Below are 24,335 nucleotides of genomic sequence, written 5' to 3' on the forward strand. Positions count from 1 at the left end.
CCCGTGGCGCGGGACGGGAGCGCCGGATCAATTCCCCGTGCTAACCAGTCTGGTTTCCCCAGGTTTTGTTGTGCTTCCCGAGCATGAGTTCAGCATGAAGCGGCGATTGGACGAGCAGGAGTCACCCGTGTATGCGTCGCAGCAGAGACGTATCACCAGCAGCACCGAGGCTTTCCCGCACCAGCACCGCGTGCTCGCCCCGGCCCCGCCGGTTTATGAGGCGGTTTCCGAGACCATGCAGTCGGCCACGGGGATCCAGTACTCCGTAACTCCCAGCTACCAGGTGTGTGTGCTCAGCCCTTAGCTCCCTGGCCAGCCAGCACCGTGTCGTGGCACTGTAGAGTTCCGTATTTGATGCAAGGTTCTGTTTTGGTAGCCCAGGTTATCCTTTAAAAAATGGACAGTGTACATCTCGTTGTCAATGCTTGCTTTTTTGGCTTCGTTCATGAAGCAGCATGGGGTGACTTGGCTTTCTTGAACACGATTCTTCTAATGATTCTCTCAGACCATGGTCTCTGAATCACAGAGTCAGGTTTGTGCAGGGGTTTTCCTCCGTTTTTCTGTTTTTCAGCAGGAAAAGGTTTGCTATTGTGAAAGATGCATGGTATCTTGGGTGATCTTAAGCTTAACAGACTAGATCAGCATTTAGATTGAAGACTTTCAGGAAAATTGAAATGTTTCATAAAACATTACCCCAGAGTCATTAGGTGGCACTCTTCCCTCTCTTGCCTCCTTTACAAGGAGATAGCAGTTGGGAACAAGGAAAAAAAATCTTTTTAAGAGTACACTGGAGATAGTTGTCAGTGAAAGAGCAGGGAAAGGCTATTTGTGGGATATTTGTCTCTGCCACATTTCCGGCATGTTTAATCTTCCACACTTGTGTTGCTGGTGAGCTGCTCTCCCAGGCTGTCTAGTGCCTGATTCTACACACAGCTTCATCCTTGCTTCTGCAGAAAGGATATTCATGCTGATAGTGGCAGCCACAGAGCTGAAGAGCTGCAGGCAGACCCTTGCAGGGGCTGGCAGAGGGTGTGTTGATACTGGCAGTCCTTCCTAAAAAGAACTTAGATGGACCAGCAGGCAAACCTTAATCTGTTCATGAGGATTAAATTAAGTACGTCCCATCTAAAAGAGGCTTGAATGGAAAACTGGGTTTGTGAAAATGATTTTCCAAATTGAAACTTTCCTGGTTTACGGTATGAAGAAGTCCCAATAGTGCATGCTTTCTGTTCTTTCCCTAGTTTTCTAGGGGAAATACCAAGCTGGGTTTTCCCCTGAGCCTGCTGATGCCAGAGAGCCACGATTTGACTTTCAGTACCCAAACTGAATTATCAAGAATTGTAGATTCATTCATTCAGATTCTTACTTGTCACATGTAGGGAAAGGAGAGAACCTTGACTCTTGCCAGATTAAAAATTCCATTTTGCCCTCCTTTTCCAGGTCTTTATGTCAGAGGACATACTGGACAGCCAGTGAGCGTGCAGGCTGGGGGCAACCTGTGTTTGGAATGTGTCTGCAGGGAGGGCTTTCCTGTATTTGGAGGATGGGGATGAGAGTTGTCTGGAGTTGGTCGAGTGAAGTTGTTAGCAGTCACGGTTAAAGCTCAACCCAAGAGTGTTCTCTTGACTGTGTTGCTGTGTCTGGGGAGCCTGGGAGGCTCTCTGCTCTCTGCCACGAGGCCGTGCCTGACGTGCTGTTTGCCTTGGCAGGTGTCGGCCGTGCCGCAGAGCTCGGGCAGCCACGGGCCGGCCATCGCCGCCGTGCACAGCGGCCACCACCACCCCGCGCCCGTGCAGCCCCACGGCAGCCAGGTGGTGCAGAGCCACACGCACCCCACGCCCCCGGCCGTGCCCGTGCAGGGCCAGCAGCAGTTCCAGAGGCTCAAGGTAATGTCAGCAGCTGCCTGATGTCAACCATCCTCTCCCAAAATTCCTTCTCCGGCCAGGTCCCTTCTTCCATCCATTTTTCCTTCCCTTCCCTCCCTGATGCTTCTTGTGTTTGGGCGTCTGTTGAATGCAGAAATGGACTTGTCCTCCTTCTGAAGCCCTGTTGTTTCACATGACCATAATCAAAAGAAATTGGACTGGCCAGGAAAAGATTTGTGGCAGGGAGGGAAAGGAGGAATGTATTGCTTAGAGTATCTGGATGAATGGGTTAAATTACCAAAACATTTGGTGCTTTTCTGAACACATGGCATATGTGGGTGGTTGTGTGGGAGTAATTTGGGAGTAAGGAAGGCTCTATTCTCAGATTATGTGCTGCAAAACCCTTAAACAAAGAGAAAAGTCCACCAAAAATAACCCTTTTAAGTTGCTACATTTGGAGAAGGCACATACATACAAACTGACGCCTGTTTCAGCTTCTTCCAAATACGGTGTGAGTCTTTTCCAGTTTTGGTGGAAACCACCACCCTTTCCTTTTGCTGAATGTGGGAAACTTCATTTCTACAAACCTCTGAAAACCGGTTTCCAAAAGAGTGCTTCTTCCTCACAGGGAAATCCGTGGAAAGTCCTTTGCTGGTGCAAGGTTGGGGCTATAGATGAGTCTCTCTCCCGTTGCTGTTGTTTAATTTCAGACAAAAGAGAGGTCCCGTGTGTAGCTCCTGCAGCTGCTGAGTGCATGGCCAGGCTGCTGGAGGCACAGGGACCCAGAGCTGTCACTTTAGGCTGTGGCTGTTCTTCCAGTACCTCTGAAAATTGGCTGTTGGTACACGAATCATGAACCTCTTACTGTGTGAGGTGTAAAACAATTTACCGCCCACAGTTGCCATTTTCAAAGCCCTTCTATGTTGAACTGAAATGTCTGGCTTTTTGAGAGAAGTGCAAGCGTGTACCTGGCAGACATCTACTACACTGAATATGTCATTTCCACTTTCTGCTTATTCTTAGACATCCATAATAATTTCCACATATGAATGCAGGAAAAATACTCAGTCTAGTTCTGTTTATCCTAGCAGTCGCTTCAGTGATGGTAGATTTGGAGTGTGCTGGGTTTTGGTTTTTGTTTTTTTTTTTTAATTCTGAGTAATTCTACTGATCTGTGATGCCTTTTTTTTTTTTTTTTTTTCCTTTTTGTCTTTTTTTTTTTAGTAGAGTTTTATCTTGTGGGCCAGGAGTAGGGAGTGAGTACCTCTTATTCAAACAGTGCTGGTAGTACACAAACCAGGCTCATGAGCTTTTTGCTCCTTAATTCCCTGCCCAGGCTCAGGGCTAACAGCTGTGTTTTCAAATGATGAGCATTTTGCAGAACAATGGGAGGTGAAATCAAATCTCCTCTGCTAATATGACCTGTCTGGTCTGTCTCCAGGTGGAGGATGCTTTGTCTTACCTTGACCAGGTGAAGCTACAGTTTGGTAGTCAGCCACAGGTCTACAATGACTTTTTGGATATTATGAAGGAATTTAAATCTCAAAGGTAACAAGCTTTGCTTCATTTTGCTTCTTTCCAGGTTAGAAAGAGTGTGGGTGGACATGGGAGCACAGGGCAGGAGCTGAATTCTGTCCTTTGCATACAGAATAACACACCTGGACAATGATGTAAAAGCAGTTATGTGCTTTATTTTCTGAAAATGAAATGCATCCCTTCATTTATACTAGATCTCTGCTTAGAGTGGGAGTTCACAAGTTCAGCCTTGACAGCTGATTCATCTGGCTGTCTGGTTGTCTGCCCATTAATAATGGTCAGACTTGGGACTGGATCTCGTGGATATAAAACGCTGTCTGGGCTGATAAAATAATGCTAATGTCGCTATTGAGTTCAGCAGTCTCTTTATAGGACTCAGTTTTGCATTGTTTCATAGGTTAGAGGTGATAAGGGGAAAAAAATCGACTGGAAGATTGCTGTGTGGAGAGCCTTGTCCCACTGCAAGGTGCCAGAGGACAGTGACATTGTGATCTTATTCCTTCCTCAGCATCGACACTCCGGGGGTGATCAGCCGTGTGTCGCAGCTCTTCAAGGGCCACCCAGACCTGATCATGGGCTTCAACACCTTCCTGCCACCTGGCTACAAGATTGAGGTGCAGACCAATGACATGGTGAACGTGACCACCCCGGGGCAGGTTCACCAGATCCCCACCCACGGGCTGCAGCCCCAGCCCCAGCCGCAGCCGCCGCATCCGTCGCAGCCTTCGGCGCAGTCAACCCCGACACCAGCACAGCCGGCACCACAGCCCACACCTGCCAAAATCAGCAAGGTGAGAGGCTTTGGGTGACCTGCACTAAGAGCACGGGGATCCTCCTGCCTCCAGCTGAAGCTGGTGTGGAGCTAGAGAGTGAAAAATTAACTTCCACGCTGCTTTTCCACAGTATCAGTGAACCTTCCTGTGTTCCCCTTCTGCTGCTGGATTAGTTTCTCGTTTTCAAACTTGAAGATGCAGTCATAGTTAATTTGACAGCAATTCAAATAAGCTTTCCAAAACATTAAGGGTTTGGAAAAGCTTTGTTGCTGGCAGTGGGGAACTGAAAGCCAGTCAGAGCATCTGGTGAATGGCACGCACATTATTCAAGAAGTGATCCAGCAGCCCTAGGGAAAAGGTTCCTAGTTAAAGCACTGGGCACACACTGTCTGCCTGCTTTTGTGTATATTGTCTTAGACCTAAAGTCCCAAGAAATTGCCCATAAAACAGAGGTTGTGATAAAGATGTTCTCTTTGGTGTGAAAGGGTGTGTGTCGTTTCAAATGCTTGAGGCAATGAAGCCTTTAGGAAGCCTTCATTTGTTATTTGGTGGCTTCTGCATTGCTTGAAGTCTTGTTTTCAGATTGAATGGTTTTTGTAGAGGGGTCTGGTTCAGCTGTCAGCTGGAAGGGCTCAGGAATTATTGGCAACATCTAAAGTACAAGAGTTTAGCAAGATGACCATGATGTTGCCTGTTGGTATTGGTTGTGCGTGCCCAAAACAGAGACCTTTTAGTAACAAAGAAAATTTGGCTCTGGCTTAGATATAATCCAGATGCTACTGTCCAAAGGGTGCATTTTGTGTGAAACAGAACAGGATAATAGACGTTCAAGGAGATTACTCCAGATCAGATTTTGTGTATTTTAGCCTCAAAGTGCAAAAATATTTCAGAGCCTTAGGAGGGAATCTCCAAAGTTTCAAGGGTTAAACTGTTAAACCCTAAACTGGAGAAGCTAAAGGAAAAGGTAACATGCAGTTAAGAAGCAGCAGGATTTAAAATGCGGCGGTTAGCTGATCTCTGGGCAAACATTGTTGGGACATGCAACTTCCTGCTCAGAAATGGCAAACAAAAACATGCTGAAAGATTTGCTAAAAGATTCACCAAACTGGGCACTGCAGATCATTCCAGAATGAACTTGCCTGTGCCAGATTTCAGGGATTTTTTCTGAAGAAGTACATGCTCTCGGTAGAGTTGTAGCAGTCTCCTTCTTAATACCATGGGACAAGTGGTTTTCTCCCTATCAAACCTGCAAAATGTTGAACTACCCTTGCTGAAACTTTAAAATGAACCAACCTGAGGGACAGGCTAGACAATGAGGTAAAATGTCCCTACAAGCCAGGTAAAGCTGTAGCTGAGCAAGGCAGAACCTTGTAACAGGATATTTATGGCCATCCTAAAGCAGTTATTTACATTCTCAGTCCTGAAAACTCTGTGTAATACAAGTTTTGAAATGTAAAACGTGAGGGGAATAAGTACTTCCATTTCCATTTAAAATTGCCACCTCAAAACTAAGTTTTCACCTGGCTGTTCGACGCCCATTGAGAGTATCCAAAATAATTACTCACTGCCTGCTTTTTGTCTCAAGAAACTCACGTTTTCCCTTTCTATTGCCTTCATACATCCCATAATTGTTCACTAGTGCCAAAGTGACTTAGTGTTGGAGCCAGCCATACCTATGCATTTTGGCTCTGTTAAGTTTTTGCCGTAGTTTGTGTCTCCTGTCAGTTTTCAGTCCAAAGCAATTAGCAAGGAAAATCATCTTCAATGACAACAAGGCATTTTGTCTCCGTGATGTGGTTTAGTCTCTGCTGGCCCACTAAATATTTATTTATTTTTATTTATTTATCCCTAAGTGGATTAAAAATGCCTTTATCCCGACCGTGAGGGGACGTGGTGCTTCCTAACACAGCCTGTGTTCTCCTCAGCCATCGCAGTTGCAGGCTCATACTCCTGCCAGCCAGCAGACCCCCCCGATCCCGCCGTACGCGTCGCCGCGCTCGCCGCCGGTGCAGCCGCACACGCCTGTGACAATCTCTCTGGGCACCACACCATCCCTGCAGAACAATCAGCCCGTGGAGTTTAACCACGCCATCAACTATGTCAACAAGATCAAAAACCGGTTCCAGGGACAGCCAGACATCTACAAAGCCTTCCTGGAGATTCTCCATACGTATCAGGTGAGTGTTGGAAACCTGACTTTGTGTCTACGTGTGGTTATTTCTCTTGCTTTGCTTTGGGGGTGGGGTCCAAAACTTGCACTTGGTTCTTCTGCTGTACTAGCAGTGGCCAGGGGATTATCACAGACTCGTTTGGATTGGAAGGGGCCTTAAAGATCATCGAGTCCAACCCTCTGCCATGGGCATGGGCACCTCCCAGGTCGGGTTGCTCCAAGCCCTGTCCAGCCTGGTCTTGACTTCTGCTTGAATTAAGCAGAAGTCTGGCAAGTTAAAAAGATTACATAGGCGTATGAAGTAATAGATCTCAATCCATCATCTTTGTTTGGACGTGTCTGAAATGCTTGTTTAAAAACTGGATTTGGTGTTTTTCTGTGAGCCTGTGTCAGGATGAGGCAATGTGGCCATAGCTCTATGTTAAAAGCAAAAAAAAACACTTTCTTGGTCAGTGTCTTACTGTTCAGGGCCCGTTGGGCAATTAGGATGTGTTTATAGTATATAGAAGTATAGATATTTAGAATATATGAGAGTCATACCATTAATATAGTGTGATGCTTTGCATAAGAAGCTGAGACCTTTGCTATTTCATAATTTCTATCACTGAAAGTTTCTTTCTTCTTTGTCACTTGAATAGTTGGTGCATCCTTTCTTCTGACACTTCTTCCCTTTCCTCTGGCAGAAAGAGCAGCGTAATGCCAAGGAGGCAGGAGGGAACTACACACCAGCTCTGACAGAGCAGGAGGTCTATGCCCAGGTGGCTCGCCTCTTCAAGAACCAGGAGGATCTGCTCTCGGAATTTGGGCAATTCCTGCCTGATGCCAACAGCTCTGTGGTGAGTACCTTTGGAGATAGGATGAAACACCTAGTGCAGACTGTTCTGTGTGAAGCCAGTGTTCAGAAAAATGTGCTTTTGCTGTAATTTTCCTGGGGTGTAGGTAGGAGGTATGGGGGGGTAGACTATGTTTTCTGTCTACAGCTTGTCTCTTAAATAACTTCTATTGTAAATGCAATTCCTTTGCCTGAAAGGGTTGTTCTAAGTTAGTGCTGTAACTGCAGTAAAATGCTTTGATCACCTAGAGCTAGGAGGAGCAGCAGACTCCTGTGGACTGCTGCATCCATCTTTGGGGGTCCCCAGCACAGGAAGGATGTGGATCTGTCAGAGCAAGTCCAGAGGAGGTCACCAAGATCATCAGAGGGATGAAGCACATCTCCTTTGAGGAAAGGCTGGGTGAATTAGGATTGTTCTGCCTGGAAAAGAGAAGGCTCAGGGGTCACCTAATCGTGGCCTTCCAGTACCTGAAGAGAGCCTCAAAGAAAGATGGAGAGAGACTCTTTACAAGGGCATGGAGTGACAGGACAAGGGGAAATGGCTTCAAACTGAAAGAGTGTAGGTTTAGATTGCATACTAGAAAAAAATTCTTCCCTGTGAGGGTGGTGAGACACTGCCACCAGGCTACCCTGGGAAGCTGTGGCTGTCCTGTCCCTGGAGGTGTTCAAGGGCAGGTTGAGTGGAACTCTGAGCAACCTGGAATAGTGAAAGGTGTCCCTGACCATGGCATGGCATTGAAACGGAATGATCTTAAAGGTCCCTTCCAACCCGGCCCCATTCAGTGACATTTTGTGTGGGATGTAGCCCTAATGGTCTTACGGGTTTGTCTCTGACCAAGCTGTTAAGTAAGACAACTGCAGAGAAAGTGGAATCGGTCAGGAATGACCACGGGGGCACAGTGAAGAAGCCACAGCTCAACAACAAGCAGCAGAGACCCAACCAGAATGGCTGCCAGATCCGACGGCACTCGGGCACCGGAGCAACCCCTCCGGTGAAGGTAAGAGCCTGTGCTGCTCCTTCAGAGCCCTCTTTGTCCCAGGAGGCTGGGGCAGAGCAGGCTGTGTTTTCCAAGTCCTTGTGACTTTTGTGGCAGGGGCTGCAGCTTGAGAACACGGAGAATAGTGTTTGTCTTTTAACCTTCCAGAAGTCCTTGTTTCCAAGCACAAGTCTTTGCCTCTGATTTTTGCAAAATGGTGGTATCTGTTCCTGAGGGTGGGACATAGTTACTTTAATGGCTTGAGGAAACAGAGTTTTCATCACTTTCTAATAAAGATGTAGTTTTATTAGCAGTGTTTAATGGGGGGGAGTTATGGAGTGTGGAGACGAAAGTCTCAGCAATGCCACAGAATAAATTTGCCCAATATTTGTAGCAAATGTTCCTAGGGCACGTAGGAAAAGATGAGCTGAAAAGGTGTGACTGAAAGCTTTGTTGTAGTAGAACTTGGAGCAGATGCAGTAGAATCATGTTTGCTCATCTTTCCTGTGATCAAGCTTTTAATACAATGATAAATGTTTATTCTCTCAGCAGAGTTCGCCCTTTTCAAATGACGCACGATTTGTGAGAGCAGCGAGGCTTTGTAGTGCAACAAAAATTGTCCTGTGGCCAGGTGGCCTCGTGTTTGTGCATGAGAGATAAATTTGCCTGGTTTTTTTTGAAGCCAGTATATCTTCCTTTGTCCTGAAAAGCATTAACAGGCATAATTGTACCATTTAAGTCCCCTTCTGCCCTTTCTCCTCCTCTTCAAATCGAGGGCACCAAAATGAAGCACGTTTTGGAGGCAACTTTCAGCCTTAATGACGATGGGGAAAACAAAGCATCTTGCAGTAGAATGCAAGAGAGAAAAAAAATTGTCATTCTGGGGAGGTGTAAGATTTGCAGAACTGGATGAGTGATAGGAAAATAATTTATTCTGGCAGTTTTCCAAACTAGTTATCAAAGTAAGATACGCTGTAGTGTGATTGAAACAATCAGGTAGTTACAGGAAAGGGTGAAACAATGTATTACAAATATTTGGAGTGGCATGCTACTTATTAACATTCAGTAAATTAACTTGTAGCACATGCTTTAATAGACTTTTCCTCCAGAAAGGCCACCTTTCCTTTAATGGGAAGCACATGGTGGGGACAGGGGCCTGGCTCTCGTGTGTGATAGATAATCAAATTATCCCAGCTTGCTGAACACCCCTTTTATTTTTCATTGCCTTTCTTTTTTTTTGATAACAGAAGAAACCAAAGCTGCTTGGTTTGAAGGACCAGTCTTTGGCAGAAGCCAGCAAACATGGTGTGGGGACAGAATCTCTCTTCTTCGAGAAGGTGAGAGGCAGGAGGCAGATGTTGCATGTCCTTGATGTATGTCCTTCCTGTATACACATCTGGATTTTTATCACAGTGAAGTGTGATTTACACCACCCTGATAACATTTCTCAGCTTGACCTCAGATGTATCCTGCGACCTCTAAGTCAGATATATTGAATTTTTTAAAAAATTGGTTATATTTTTTACACATGCCTTTTCCCCTAAAGCTCCTTCTCCAGCTTTCTACCTGCTGCTGCTGCAATTTGTTCGAGGGAATGGGAATTTTTTCCTGTAACCCACACTCCAAATGGTTTTCCCCTTTATAAGATCCCCGTACAGCTGATGATGTGCGTGGCGTGTCTTGCTGTGTTGGCACAGCTTGTACCCATCTACAGCCAGCTGGCTGCAGTGGGGGAGCTCAGTTTACAAAGCACCTGATTCATATTTACATTGGGCTGTTTTTTTGTTGTTTTTTTTTTTTAATTTCCCCTCAGAGATTAATCTAATTAATTGCACAGTTGTTACCTGTTGCTGGTTTAGCACACAGATCAAGTGAAGGAGATATGGGATGTTGCCAAGTGGTACCTTGGTGTCTTCTCTGAGGTGTCCATACAGTGCCTTATAGCTCAGAGGGGAGTATGGGATGAACTTAAAATCATCCTTTTAAGCAATATTCGCACACTGATGACAGTCTTGGTTGCTCCCTGCTGATCTGGTGAATTCTGCAGCGTGATGGGACCCAGCTAATGGTAACTGGGAACCAATTTATTGCTTGGAAAATGTGTAGGTGTTAACATGAGTAAACCTAAAAATCCCTGCTGTGGAATTATAACCAGAATGATGAATAACTTAACAATGATAGATCTGGGTCTGATGTGTAGATCCAGCTGTTCTTGTGGGAAAGGTAGTGGTGTTGGGGTGAATAGTTTGGCTTCCTCATTCTGTGAAGATTGGGGTTACAGAAGGAGGATTGTCTGTGACAATCCAAGCTGGAAGCAGGCAGAGGCTGGAGAGGTGTTACCCAGGGCGTGGGTCTCATACTCCCCACTCCCTATTTGAAATACTCTCTGGAGTTTAAAAGCAGCCCTGGGTGGGTTTGTGATGCTGCACATTGTCCATGATTCCAGTGTTTTGTAATCCAGCTGTGACAGGGTTCTTTGAAGGATTTAGTTCTTCACTTGCAGCTCCTTTCTTAGAGTGATGCCCCAGTGCTGACATTGCAGGGGATCCCAGCGTGGGGGTGGCTCCCATCAGTACCAGTTTGTCTGGCCCTGTGTACAGGGCACGTTCTCTCTGTTCAGCTCAAGGATCTGTGTGCCTCGGTGGGAAACACAGTGTCAAATCCAGGTCTCCTGGACCTCTCCCTGCTTACTGTCACCCTGACAACTCCTCTCCTCTTGTCTCCTGGGTCAGGTCCGCAAAGCTCTGCGTAGCACGGAGGCGTATGAGAACTTCCTGCGCTGCCTGGTGATTTTCAACCAGGAGGTGATCTCCCGGGCCGAGCTCGTGCAGCTGGTCTCTCCATTCCTGGGGTAAGTGCAGCCCCTTTCCTGCTCTGTTTCTCTCGTGGAGCCAGGAAAGAAACACTCACCTTCATGGTCTTCTGCACTGCCCTTTCCTATCCTAATCCCAGAGAGATTCCCAGCTGTGTCCTGACAGGCAGCATGCAGGAGCAGTACAGGTGTTTCTTGCTGTGTGTCTTCCCTTTCCAGCAGGGCAAACAAAATTAATAGCAGCCTCCTATTGCAGTTTCTTGCTCTGGAATTATGGGTTATGTCATTTGGGAAAAGATCGACTGTCTAATTACACAGGAAATGTCCCCCCAAAAAAGCAGAGTGCTGATACAAACTCACTGAAGTTTCCAAAAGGCAGCTGGATTCTGTCACAAAGCCAAAAATGTTAAGGAACTCCGTGCTTTAAATAGGAATTTACAACTTCCATGATTGTCAGCAGTGTACAGAACAGCTCTATTAATTGGTTAAAACCAACAGATACCCTCTCATCAACTTTGGGCAGCAGGATTAGTGTTTCTTCTGCCTGGGCACTGAATTGCTAGTTCCAAGGGAGAAGGCAGCAGCAACATAAATTGGGTTCAGGACCCCATTACAGTAGCTACTGTGCAGAGAAACTGCCCTAAGGAGCTTCCACTCCCTCTGTAGGTCCACTGGAATTAGTCAGGCACCAGAAAAGGTGCAATAGGTAGAAGAAAAGGTGCCATATTTGACAGGAAAATTCTGTACTTTTCCCATCTAATGCCTGTGCTCCTAACTATAGAGAGATATAATACAGGGGTTTTTTTATTCTGGAGTTGGACATTATCTTTTGCCATACAATGAATAAGCAATGAATAACTAGTGATTCAATTAGTAACAGGTTCAGTTCATCCTATTGCAGGAGCTCTGCATGAAATAAATAAATGCTGTATTTTAGACAAATTTTTCAGGAAATTCTGCAAACAGGCAAACGTGGGCCTTGCAGGCAAATGTTTCTCCATGATTTATGCTGCTCTGTGAAGTCTGGTTGAAGCAATTGCTTGGCACTGAAACCTTTTGTGTAGTTACAGAATTGCCTTTTGGTTTCTTCTTGCTGCCTCTGGAAAGGAAGGGTCTGGTTTAAGGTTCAAACCATTGGCAAACAACGAGGAATCTGGCCTGAATTCACTACCAGGGTAGTTTGGGGAGACCCAGATGTGACTGTGCCACGAGTGCTCTTCCTCTTCAAAGCTTTGACAGCTGCTCCTTGCTGGTCACTAATCCTAAAGCACCTCAGTTGCACCAAGAGAGCAATCCCCCACCTGATCAGCAGCAGGTGCTTGCTTCCCATTTGGTCAGGCTCTGTGGGAGTGGGGTTGAGCAGAGAGTCTTCTCACCAGATTGATCTTTCAGAGGGCTGTCTGTAGTAATCAGTTCTAGCCTCAGCACGGCAGCTCGGTGCCGTTTGCGTTCTGTTTAGCTCGTTTTTCACTTAATTCCTTTTTTATCTTTAGGAAATTCCCAGAACTGTTCACTTGGTTTAAAAACTTTCTGGGATATAAGGAGTCTGTTCACATGGAGACGTATCCGAAGGAACGGGCTACTGAGGGGATTGCCATGGAGATTGACTATGCCTCCTGCAAGAGGCTGGGCTCCAGCTACCGAGCCTTGCCCAAGAGCTACCAGCAGCCCAAGTGCACGGGGAGGACTCCACTGTGTAAAGAGGTAAGGCAGGGGCTGTGCCACAGAGGAAAGCTCTTCCCAGCCTTTTTAAAGCATCGGAGCAAAAGCGAGCAAAACAGAGCAGGGTGGGGGATTTCGTTTGCATCCCTGTGTTGGAAAGGTTCCTGGGGATGTCAGGGCACATCTGGTGGTGGTGAACACGGAGCTGGGGCCAGGCAGCTGCCTGCCCAGCACTGATCCACGCTGATGCGTGCTGCTGCTGCACCCAGGCGTGTGTGGGCACACCATCCTGGCTCGGGATCGCCACGGCGCGTGTGGCAGCCCGAGGGGAGCACACCCAAGGGATTCCTGGTGGCGCTCCCGTAAACATCTGGGTCATATCCAGAAGCTATTGCACAGGGTGAGGTGTCAGTCTAGGAACTGGGTTATGCTGGAAGCTGGCTGGGAGTTGTGGTACCCACGTGGCTTTGACGGTTGGCATCAGCTCTTCTCCGGCAGCGCTTGTGAAAGGTTTGCACAGAGCACTGGGGGGGGCAGCTGGAGAAAAACCTGCTGAATAGTTATGGTGGTTAATTACTGACATACCCAATGCTCCTACATCTTATTTATGATGTGTTATGTGAAGGCAACGTTAAGATTGCAAACTTAAGTAGGCGATGACAGAACTGTCTTTCTGTGTGGTCTTAATGTGATCTCAGAAGTCCTTTACAAGGTAGTATGTAATTCAGGATTATTGCTACCTTTTTACCTAAATTCTCACTTAGCCTGCTTGTAGAGTTGTCTCCAGGCCAACTTTAAAAGAAAATCATGTTTTCTCTAGACAGATTCTCCCACGTATTCCCTCAGATGCATCTTTCTTTTTCCCTGAAATGCTGAATTTTTAATCCGTGTCTTGACATGTCTCTCAAAAGCTTCTTTTGTGATGCAGTTACAAACTTTTCTCCTGAGAAATCAGGAGAAATCTAATGGCTCAGTTGTTCAGGCTTTGGGTTTATGAAAACTGGACCTGGCTTTCAAGACTGCCTGCCAAAATCATTGTTTCTTTGCCATCGGCCTCTTTGAGGTTGTTGTTGGTTTTTTTGTTTGTTTGCTTTTTAATGTTCTGCTCCTGTATTGAAAGCTGCAGGTGCTGAGCTGTTTTGTCAGGAAAGGTGATGCTGGGGTATGGTTTTATACTTCCAATTAGCCTTATTTGGAGGCAGCAACTGTGTCCTGTCTAACAGTCAGGTCTGCTGTGGTGACCATACAGTGTTGATGGTAAATCACACATGGGGAACCAGCTGGTTGCAGCTGACTAATCCAAAGTAGCAGAAAAAGCTCCTTTCACCTTTATTTTCCTCTTCTCCCGCAGGGTTTTTCCTCACAGCTCCAGCCTATGAATTTTTCAGGCTGCCTGGCTGTTTGGGTTCTGGCTGTTTGGTGTTGCCCTGTGAAAGCTGGGCTTCGGAAGGGGCACACACTTTTTCCAGCTGGGAATTAGATTATCCCGTCAGAAGACTGCTCTTGAAGCTGGCCAGGTGTGATCCCCTTGAACACTGCCCGTGACTCTTGTTCTCTCTGTTTCCCTCAAAGGTTTTGAATGACACCTGGGTCTCCTTCCCGTCCTGGTCTGAAGATTCCACATTTGTGAGCTCCAAAAAGACACAATATGAAGAGCACATCTACAGGTGTGAGGACGAGCGTTTTGAGGTAAATTGCTTTTCCTTGGTTCGTGTCTCGGAAAGCTCCGCTCTGTGAACAGTCAATGAGTTTGATGTAATGATACCTTTAGTTCTGCATCTTTTACTGTGTCTGCCGCCTGGTTTTTGGCATAAAAGCTTGTTTTCTCTTCATGCAGGAAGCAGTGGCTGCATAACCACTAAGCTGCCACCCCTGCCCCTCACCTTTTCTGCAGAGCTCTTCATTCACCCGCTCCACATGAAACTGTTGAATGGCCAGCATGGAATTGTTGCATCTTTTCTGTTCTTCCTGCCCACGTAGTGCATGAGAACATGCATTCCCCTGTAATCATCTGCAAAGCAATATGTTCAGGATTTTAAATGACTGACATTTTGACTGGAAATGGAAGTTAGCTGGGCAATTACCTGAATCTGCACAGATTTGGCACGTCCTTTTGTAGAGTAACTGTCAATTGTGTTCTGTTCCCAGCTGGAAGATGTAATTTCCCGAACAGTATCATTCTGGTACCTTTTAAATTCTTCCACAGTATTATTTAGGTAGCAGATGAAATGTAATTGAATTATTTTAGAGCAGCTGAACACCAAAGTGCTCGAGTACACCTTGTTAAACAGGCGCAGCTTCTTGTTTCGTGTCACTTGAATGTTTGCCTCCGTGAAGTATCATGTTTTGTCTGTATTCAAATGCTACGGCTAACGCACTGTTCTCTCCAGCTGGATGTTGTCTTGGAGACCAACCTGGCAACCATCCGCGTTCTCGAGGCGATCCAGAAGAAGCTGTCTCGCTTGTCTGCGGAGGAGCAGGCCAAATTCCGGCTGGACAACACCCTGGGGGGCACCTCGGAGGTGATCCACCGCAAGGCTCTCCAGAGGATATACGCTGACAAAGCAGCTGACATCATCGATGGGCTTCGCAAGAACCCGTCGGTGGCTGTTCCCATCGTGCTGAAAAGGTACTGACTGCCCCAGCCCCCTGCCCCGGGGTCCTTCCCAAAGGGTAATGCACTGTATGCTGTCCAAACTTATGGAAGCGTAGCTAATTTCTGCCCCTAAGGAGTGTGCCCTCCACCAGGCTGTAAATTTGCCACAAAAGGTTGTGGCTGCCCCACCCCTGGAGCTGTTCAAGGCCAGGTTGGGCAGGGCTTGGAGCGACATGGTCCAGTGGAAAGTGTCCCTGCCCATGGCAGGGGGTGGAACAAGATGATCTGTAAGGTCCCTTCTGAACCAAACCATTCCATGATTCTATTATTCCGTGAAACTAAAAAGTTCATTTATATTCTGGACAGTTGGTGTATTCCATAATAATCACCTAGAGGGAATTGCCCTCCTGAAGCAAAATCCTTACAGCTCAGCAGGAAGGACATAGAGCTTTTTTCTTGTCTCCTCTTAAACTTTCTTCTTCCCTGGTGTCAGCACTGTGTGTAAGATAAGGGAACTGTTATCCCAGGGCTAACTGTGATCCTTTCCAAGTCCTATGGGCCTGTATGCCCAGATCGTGGTGTCTCTGCTATCCCCAGATTCCCTGAGGAATGTTTCTGTTGTCAGCCTCCCCTTCCTCAGTTACAGAGGAGTGGATGCTGCAACTGGTCGAGGTGTGTAAGCAGCAAATGCTGTTCAATGTCTGTGGGACTCCTGGTCCTGTGTGCTGGAGTTCTGGAGCTGGGCAGAGCAGCCTTCCCAGGATACCTGCAAGGTCCCACTTTCCCTACCCTTCTTGGACTGACTCAGGGGGGCTTTGCTTGGGATGCTGAGTCAAGGTTCAGGAGTGCGTTCCCAGGGTACTCAGGTGTCCATGCTTTGTTCAGTTGTCCAAACTTAGCTGCCCCTGTTCCACAGGTGGAGCTTTCTGGGGATTTCTGAGAGACCGGGGCCGGCTTTTTTGCCTTCCCTGTCCCTTTATTCCCTCCCCTGGGGCTGCTTTGTTCCTGTGTGGTTTTACCTAAATGTGAAAGAAACCCAGAGTGGTTTCTCCAGAAGAGTGTGTCCAGGGGGCACCTCCTGGAAAGCTCCTTTCTGTGGGATGTCTTTGATCCATGCCCATTTCATTGGGAGTTCAGCTCTTGTCAACACTCACCAAGAGCCAGGGGCCAAGGTTTTTCTTATATGCTCACCTCTTAGCTCACCTTTGTTTTCTTGATCCAAGGTTAAAGATGAAAGAGGAAGAGTGGCGAGAAGCCCAGAGAGGATTTAATAAAGTCTGGCGAGAGCAGAATGAGAAGTATTACCTGAAATCCTTGGACCACCAGGGCATCAACTTCAAGCAGAATGATACCAAGGTCCTAAGGTCAAAGAGTCTCCTCAATGAGATTGAAAGCATCTATGATGAGGTGAGATGGTCACCAACAGTTTCCTTCCCTCACGCTTTATGTACTTTGCTAGTGCAGTTTCAGTTCCTGTTCCTCACAGCCTGATGAAGGAGGAAATCTGTTCCACTGGTGGAGCTTCCTAGCAGGCTCTTGGGTGGTGGAGAGGGGTTGTTTAGGCTGATTTTTATGCTGTTTCTCCTTTGTAGAGGCAAGAACAGGCTTCAGAAGACAATGCTGGAGTCCCCACAGGCCCACACCTCTCACTCGCCTATGAAGACAAGCAGATCCTGGAGGACGCTGCCTCTCTCATCATCCACCACGTGAAGCGGCAGACGGGAATCCAGAAAGAGGACAAGTACAAAATCAAGCAGATCATGTATCACTTCATTCCAGACCTGCTGTTTGCTCAGCGAGGTGAACTCTCGGATGTGGAAGAGGAAGAAGAAGAGGAAATGGATGTGGACGAAGCTACTGGGGCTGCAAAAAAGCACAATGGTGTTGGGGGTAGTCCTCCCAAAACCAAGCTGATGTTCAACAACACAACAGCCCAGAAGCTGCGGGGCATGGATGAGGTCTACAACCTCTTCTATGTGAACAGCAACTGGTACATCTTCATGAGGCTGCACCAGATCCTGTGCTTGCGGCTGCTGCGGATCTGCACCCAGGCCGAGCGGCAGATCGAGGAGGAGACGCGGGAACGGGAGTGGGAGAGGGAAGTGCTGGGCATAAAGCGAGACAAGAGTGACAGTCCTGCCATCCAGCTGCGACTGAAGGAGCCCAGTGAGTGACTTCTGGTGGGAGGCTGGGGGGAAAATGGTGTTTCTGTTTGTGGTGTGGTTACAGAGTGTTTTGGTGTCTCCAGGCACGCCACAGCAGGGAGCCTTTAAGATGGGCTCTCTTTATGGGGAGATGGGAAGATGTGTAGACTTGGACTAGCAGAAGGATAATATGCAGCAGTTACTTCATAAGAGCTGTCATTGTACACTTGCATATCCTCAAGTTCCCTAAGTAAGACCTTTCAGAAATAAAAAGCTCATGGGGGAGGCTAGAGCTAGAAAGCAAGAGGTTATGAAAATACCCGTGGCCTTAAAAGGTATGATTTTATGTACAAAGATTTATGTCCATAAAGGACAAGTTTAACTTGCTCTTCAGCTTATGTGGGTCACCTGAGGACCAGAACTCACAGCAACCCTTCCTGGGGGTGGTGTGCCCATCTCTCCCCCTTCTCTCCTGCTGCAGTGGACATTGATGTTGAGGATTATTACCCGGCCTTCCTGGACATGGTGCGCAACCTCCTGGACGGGAACATGGACTCGTCGCAGTACGAGGACTCGCTGCGCGAGATGTTCACCATCCACGCCTACATCGCCTTCACCATGGACAAGCTGATCCAGAGCATCGTGCGACAGGTGGCTGCCAGCAGGGCCTGGGGGCTGGGTGTGGGGCGGGCCAGAGAAAGCAGGCAGGTTGTTTGCTGCTCTGAGAGCCCAGGCTCGCGTTGGAGGCTGTGCTGTATGCCCACGTGGGGAATTTCAGGGGTAACAGGGTAAATTCGGGGTGTTCCTTCATCCAGCTCTCTAACCCTCATAGTAGAGAAATGATAGAAATCGATTTCTGATCTGTTTGAATTATTGAGAATATCCTCTACAGAGTTCTCCTTGTTTTCCAGATGTTTTAGGATGTAAGTATTCAAAGCATGTCCAGAGCTAATCTTGCTTTAGCTTTGAAAAAAAAAAAAAAAAGAAATTACATCTAAATAGTTCCTTTCCTTTCCATCAGTGCTGTAGGAGTGCACACTTTTTCTAAAAACCTTTTGTCTCTTTTATCTGGCTGCTGGAGTAGCTCATTTTGGCTGTTAAACTCCAGTCCTTTTATTGGGTTGGTAGGAAGAATGTGTGAGCAAAGGAAAAATTCTTGTGCCTTTTTGTAGCATAAAGAACAAAAACAGACACAAGGGGCTGGAAGTGAAATAGCTTGAAAGGGCTTTCCTCTTTCAGAAGGGCAGAGCTGCTCTTCAGAGGCCCTTCAGTCCAGAGATTAACTGAATTCAGAAGACAGTCGGGAGACTTTTGATTTTTAAACTTACACAAAATATGGATTTGATCTTAAACCTCCCACCCCTCTCCTCAGACACAGCAGCAGCCCCTTGGTGAGGAGAGGACGCGCTGTGTCACGGAGCTCTGGCCCTTCCTCCCCTGCTGCTGATCAGAATGTTCTCTGTGTGTACTTTTTCTCTGAGTAGCTGTGCTTTGCCACCTGCTAATTTTTCTAAAGCTATTGTAGGTTTTCCTACATAGTAGCAGAGATCATCATCATCAAGTGGAAGAAGCGAGGGGATTTTTTTTTTTTTTTTTTGCTTGAGCTCAATCCCATTGTCACACCCTTACTTTATTCTATTCTGATGGGGGTGTAGCAGCCTCCCTGACAAACCCCTTCCCCCCCGTTGCTCCCGTTTGCAGCTCCAGCACATCGTGAGCGACGAGATCTGCGTGCAGGTGACAGACCTGTACCTGTCAGAGAACAGCAACGGAGCCACGGGAGGGCTCCTGGCGTCCCAGTCCTCCCGCACGCTCCTGGAGGCCGCCTACCAGCGCAAAGCCGAGCAGCTCATGTCCGAGGAGAACTGCTTCAAGGTAAAGCCGGGCTCTGAACCGCAGTGTAAAGCCAGCAGGAGCTGAGGGGGATGCCTCAGAAAGGGAGAGGCACTGGGCCTTTGAAAAAGAGCCTTGTTTAGGCAACCAGAAATGAAGAAAATTAACTCCATCCCAGCCAAAAGCAGCGCGCGTGCTGCCAGCTTTTGGAACATAGGTTAATGCTTCTGTAAGGGCCCCTCAGAAATGAAGTTTCAAGGAGGAATATATTTCCTGGAACAGCAATGAATATCCCCAGTGCTTCACAGCAGCTTTGGGCTGTACCATACTGACTGCTTGGCTGCCACTGCTTTTGATTTGTTAGCTCAAACTCTCCTGTTTCTCTGGTGTCTCAATTTTGTCGATTGTTGGGAGATCTGCCACTATTGACTGGGCATTAAATCACTGCTGCCTGCATACCTTGCTAATAAACGTGTGCTAATCAAATCCATACCTCCTTTGCTGAAGAGGCAGGAAGTGGTCAGGCCCTTTCTGAGCCAGAGAAGTACTTTGGATAAAAGCCTGAGTGTACAGTATCTCTTCCTGTGCTCTCAAACTTACTCTGAGGGCCCGAGAAGCCCCCAGAACTGCCAACTTGCTTCATTGTCCCTTTGCCCCAATGAGAAGTGAAGGTGTTTGTTTCTATTTCAAACCTCCTCTTGCTGAAGTTCCTTCTGCTTTTTCTTTGTAGCTGATGTTCATTCAGAGCAGAGGTCAAGTTCAGTTAACCATTGAGCTGCTGGACACAGAAGAGGAAAACTCGGATGACCCTGTGGAAGCAGAGGTAAGGGCAGCTTGTCCAGAGAGCTCACTGTGGTGGCCAAGGTTGCCCTGGATCAGAGTGTCCAGCTGAGCGGTGGCGTGGTCTGTTAGCACAAGACAAAGAAACATCAAGGGTGTGCCATAAAGCTTCCGGTGATGTGAGCAGGCAAATCCCTCTTGGTTTATTTCGTATTAGAAAATACTCAAAACCACATAAAGAACCGTTGTACCTGCCTTTTTGGGCATAAGGCGCACCGAGCCTTCAGAAGGGATGTTGTGCTTTTCTGCGTGACTTCCAGCTTAGCCTCCTCAGCCCTCGCCCGTTGTTTGGTGGGAGGGCAGTGGCTGATGCGTGCTCTGTGCTTGCTTCCAGCGCTGGTCCGACTACGTGGAGCGGTACGTCAACTCTGATTCTACCTCCCCTGAGCTCCGCGAGCACCTGGCCCAGAAACCCGTCTTCCTGCCCAGGTGAGTGGCCAGGCTGTGCTGGGAAAGGCCCTTAAAGCTCATCCCATTCCATCCCCTGCTGTGTGCAGAGACACCTCCCACTAGACCAGGTTGTTCCAAGCCCTGTCCAGCCTGGCCTCGAGATCCACTGCCTAAGCTGAGCTGCACCCAGCTGTGCAGCGCCAGGAGCGGGTGCTAATTCCAAGAGGGACTCTCTGGTTTGCAGGAATCTGAGGCGGATCCGCAAGTGTCAGCGTGGTCGGGAGCAGCAGGAGAAGGAAGGGAAGGAGGGAAACAGTAAGAAGTCCGTGGAGAACATGGAGAACCTGGACAAGGTGGAGTGTAAATTCAAGCTGAACTCCTATAAGATGGTGTACGTGATCAAATCAGAGGATTACATGTACAGGAGGACCGCGCTGCTGCGAGCTCAGCAGGTAGGAGCCAGCCAGAGGATGGGGTGGGCTGCTGGTGTTTCCTGGGACCCAGGGGAAGGAAGGAGGCGTTGCCCTTCCAGCTCTTTGGGAAGCTGTAAAGGTTTGGGTTTATCCAAGATGAAAAGAGCTTGTGACTCTAGATGGGTGAAATTTAGGATTGCACTGGAGGAAACTGATCTGGCCATCTGGATGCTTTGACACTCTCATTTTCTCATCTTACGGGAATATTTCCATCCACTTCTATCATGTATTTAGGTTTATAAAACAACTACTTACCATGTTTCTTGCTGATGACATACAGGTAGTGGCCTTAGTTGATCAGTTGTAAAGTAATTCTCTTAAACTTTGCATCCACATCAGATGAGAGCATTTTATTGCAGCACAGTGACTCTTTGAAATGCTGATACTGAGGATTCTGATTGAATTCCGTCTATCTCATTCAACTGGCACGAACCTCAAGGAAATGTAAGCTTATAAACAGGATACTATGTGCCAGTGCTCTTCACAGAGAACCTGAGCATAAATTCTTGAAGTGTTAAATACGTAGTGTGCAGCTTAGCCCTTGGTTACTGGAATACACTGAGGGAGCTGTAGAAGCTACATTGGATTTTGGAAACAAATCTATTGGATTTAGCAATTAACACCCCAAAGCAGTCAGTCTCTGGGAGAAGAACAGACAAACAATAAAATCTGTAAGTTTTAATCTGGAGGTTTAATTATATTGACTGTTTTCAATTATGACTGTAGCCATGGCTTTATACTGTCTGTCCTCCATTTTACATTCCTTAGGCAGATGCTCTTACCCAAAAAAGTGCACAGTTCTTCCTCTCCTGATGTTTCTGTTAAGTCAGAGCTTCTTGAGCCTGTTAGACCTGATCTGGGTCTTAATTTTCTGTAGCAATTGTGTCCCCAGTCTGCGTAACACACGTTGAACTTGCTCTTTCCTGGGACTGTGCCCCTCTCGGGGGGCTGGGGACAGACCCCGAGGGCTGGGAAGAGCAGGACTTGCCTGGTCCTGGGTGCCAGCAGAGGAGGCAGCAGCATCTTCTGGGCAATACAGAAAGGACTCACTCTGACTGGGCATGCAACTTTCAGGCTCCCACTGGACACGTTCTGTGAACTGCTGTATTAAGCAAAGAGCATAAACTTTTTTTATTTCTGAGCTCATTTTGCCACATTTTTCCTTGGAGAGGAGACTCGGGAGGACCTTCATCAGAGCTTTCTCTCTGTTGTTAGTGCAGTGCCTGCATTACAAATTGCCCGTGTGTTTGATCCCCTTGCCTCTCTCAACCAGTAGCCAAGCTTGGTGTTATGCAGCAGTTTGGGGGTCAAAGCTGCCTTTTCCTAACGCCTCTCCCTGTTTCTGCAGTCCCACGAAAGGGTGAGCAAGCGGCTGCACCAGCGGTTCCAGGCCTGGGTGGACAAATGGACCAAGGAGCACGTGCCCCGCGAAATGGCAGCCGAGACAAACAAGTGGCTCATGGGTGAAGGCTTGGAGGGCTTGGTGCCCTGCACCACCACCTGTGACACAGAGACCCTGCACTTTGTCAGCATCAACAAGTACCGCGTCAAATACGGCACGATATTCAAGACACCCTAGGAGTCCCCCGGGGCGAGGGAAGAGCCCGGGAGATGTGTGTGTGTGTGCGCGCATCCAGGGAAGGAGGGAGATGCCTTTCTCCCCTCACTGTGTATCTCGTAACGTGGCCACTTGACTAGTGCGTGGCTGGTACAGCCTGTCCCGGCGGGATTCCCCGTGGGGACGTGGATCTCCGCCCGGGGCCGCGGGCTGCCGGCCCTTTCTGGGCAGGAAGGACCCTTCTCTGAACTGAGCCATCCCAGAGAAACACCACGAGCTCGTATACACACCAGCAGCGTTGAGGCTTTGACTCCCCGGAGGCCCTGAGCGGCGAGGGAGGGGAACGGGATGCTCTCCACCGCCGGACCGCTTGGATGTGTCCCCAAAATCCGCAGGTGCCTGTCGCCACCGGATTCTCCTCTCCTGGCGGGCTCCGGCGTGGGGCCGTGGGGCTCCTCTCGCTCCCTCCCCTCCCTCCCAGGCTGGACTCACCCTGTGCAGATCGGTCTGTCCTTTCTAGTGCCAGTGGAACTGTTTTATTTTTATTTTGGGTTTTTGGTTTTTTTGTTTTTTTGTTTTTTTGTTTTTTTTTGGTTTTTTGTACCTGCTTGTTTACTAGTCTCTCCTAGTGCCATGCACCAGCTTTTCACACACATGTACGTACACACACACAGCAGAGAACAACAAGATTTTAACATGTTTCCCTCCTTTTTTGTAAATAAATGTACAAATTGTCAATTTTTTTGGGTTTTTTTCCTTTTTTTTTTTTTTTTTTTTTTTTTAATTAAAGGAATTCTGCTTGATGTGCTAGCATAACTGTACTAGCTTCTTGTGTACCATAGTACCAGGTGGCTTGAGAATTAGTACCGACAGACAGACCGATGGAGACATTTATTACACTTTTTACCAAAGGGAGTTATCATTGTAGTGCTTTTGTGTGGAAACTTTTTTCTCCTTTTTTTGTAAATAAAAAAAATAATGTCTTTGTTCTTAACTGGAGGAAGACACTCGTTCACCCACAGCCGTGTTCCTGGATGAAAGGCACTGTTGCAGCATGCAGGTTTTGGGGTGGGAGAGGGGAGGGAAGAGGGACGTGTAATCCCAGCCCCTTTCCTAAGGCTGGCAAGAGGAAGCAGCAGAGGCAGCGTGCGCATTTGGGGGTTAAACAACTGAAGTATAAGCATCCTGAAAGAAATATAAATATAGAGTACATAATTTTAATTTTTTTTAATGTTTGGCTTTTTTTCCTGGTGGGTAATTTTTATCCACCTTATCTTCCAGCTCCAAGGATCTTCGCTTTTGGGAAGTGTTGCTGAGCAACTCAGCTGGGGCTGATTGTGCTGATGTATTTTTCCCTTTCTGTGTTGGAGAAAACATCACGGGAAATACCAAGCCAGTATTTGACAGAACTGCTCTGCGTGTGTGTGCGCGTGTGGGCAAGAGAAGGAGGAGGGACTGGGGGTGGGTCTTGGTGCATTTCACTCCAGAAATCCACATATGGGATATATATTTTTTTAAGTAGAGAAATTTAACGCTGGCAGATATTTAAAATGCGGGGGAAGATTCTGAATTTAAAAATAAAGAAGTCAGCACAGACTTTGTAAGCCACGACAGTGTCTCCTCAAAAGGAGGTGGCTTTCCTAGCAAAAATTCACGCTGCCGGTCCTACGCACCTGGAGTGGCTTCCATCGTCCCTGCACAGGGAGCCACGAGCAGGGCTCTGCCACGGCCTCGGTTGGAAGGGACCTTAAATATCATCTAGTTCCAGGTTCTCCTCCTGCCACCACAGCTGCGGAGAGAGGCCGGGGAGCAGGGCCGGAGGGGGGACCTGGAGCCGGGGTGGAAATCACAGCCCCGAGGGGCCACGAGTCATT

The 24,335-nt window shown here is 47.6% G+C and overlaps 1 protein-coding gene across 2 annotated transcripts in view; it reads left to right on the plus strand.

The window, feature by feature from the left end:
• The window catches only part of SIN3A (SIN3 transcription regulator family member A), a 31,074-nt gene extending 7,619 nt beyond the window's left edge, over positions 1-23,455 (plus strand). For both annotated transcript variants that reach the window (XM_053988353.1, XM_053988354.1), the window contains exons 2-21: positions 63-283; positions 1,710-1,886; positions 3,307-3,413; positions 3,910-4,192; positions 6,100-6,351; positions 7,028-7,180; positions 8,016-8,174; positions 9,401-9,490; positions 10,886-11,004; positions 12,459-12,669; positions 14,200-14,316; positions 15,018-15,256; positions 16,447-16,630; positions 16,816-17,389; positions 17,849-18,018; positions 19,069-19,242; positions 19,931-20,023; positions 20,375-20,469; positions 20,675-20,882; positions 22,252-23,455. In XM_053988353.1, coding sequence (XP_053844328.1) covers positions 95-283; positions 1,710-1,886; positions 3,307-3,413; positions 3,910-4,192; positions 6,100-6,351; positions 7,028-7,180; positions 8,016-8,174; positions 9,401-9,490; positions 10,886-11,004; positions 12,459-12,669; positions 14,200-14,316; positions 15,018-15,256; positions 16,447-16,630; positions 16,816-17,389; positions 17,849-18,018; positions 19,069-19,242; positions 19,931-20,023; positions 20,375-20,469; positions 20,675-20,882; positions 22,252-22,482 — 3,825 coding nt within the window. In that variant the 5' untranslated portion in view covers positions 63-94 and the 3' untranslated portion in view covers positions 22,483-23,455. The remainder of the gene's footprint in view (positions 1-62; positions 284-1,709; positions 1,887-3,306; positions 3,414-3,909; positions 4,193-6,099; positions 6,352-7,027; positions 7,181-8,015; positions 8,175-9,400; positions 9,491-10,885; positions 11,005-12,458; positions 12,670-14,199; positions 14,317-15,017; positions 15,257-16,446; positions 16,631-16,815; positions 17,390-17,848; positions 18,019-19,068; positions 19,243-19,930; positions 20,024-20,374; positions 20,470-20,674; positions 20,883-22,251) is intronic.
• The last annotated feature ends 880 nt before the right edge of the window (positions 23,456-24,335 follow it).

The sequence above is a fragment of the Vidua macroura genome, chromosome 12 (genome assembly GCF_024509145.1).
Source record: "Vidua macroura isolate BioBank_ID:100142 chromosome 12, ASM2450914v1, whole genome shotgun sequence".
Lineage (NCBI taxonomy): Eukaryota > Metazoa > Chordata > Aves > Passeriformes > Viduidae > Vidua > Vidua macroura.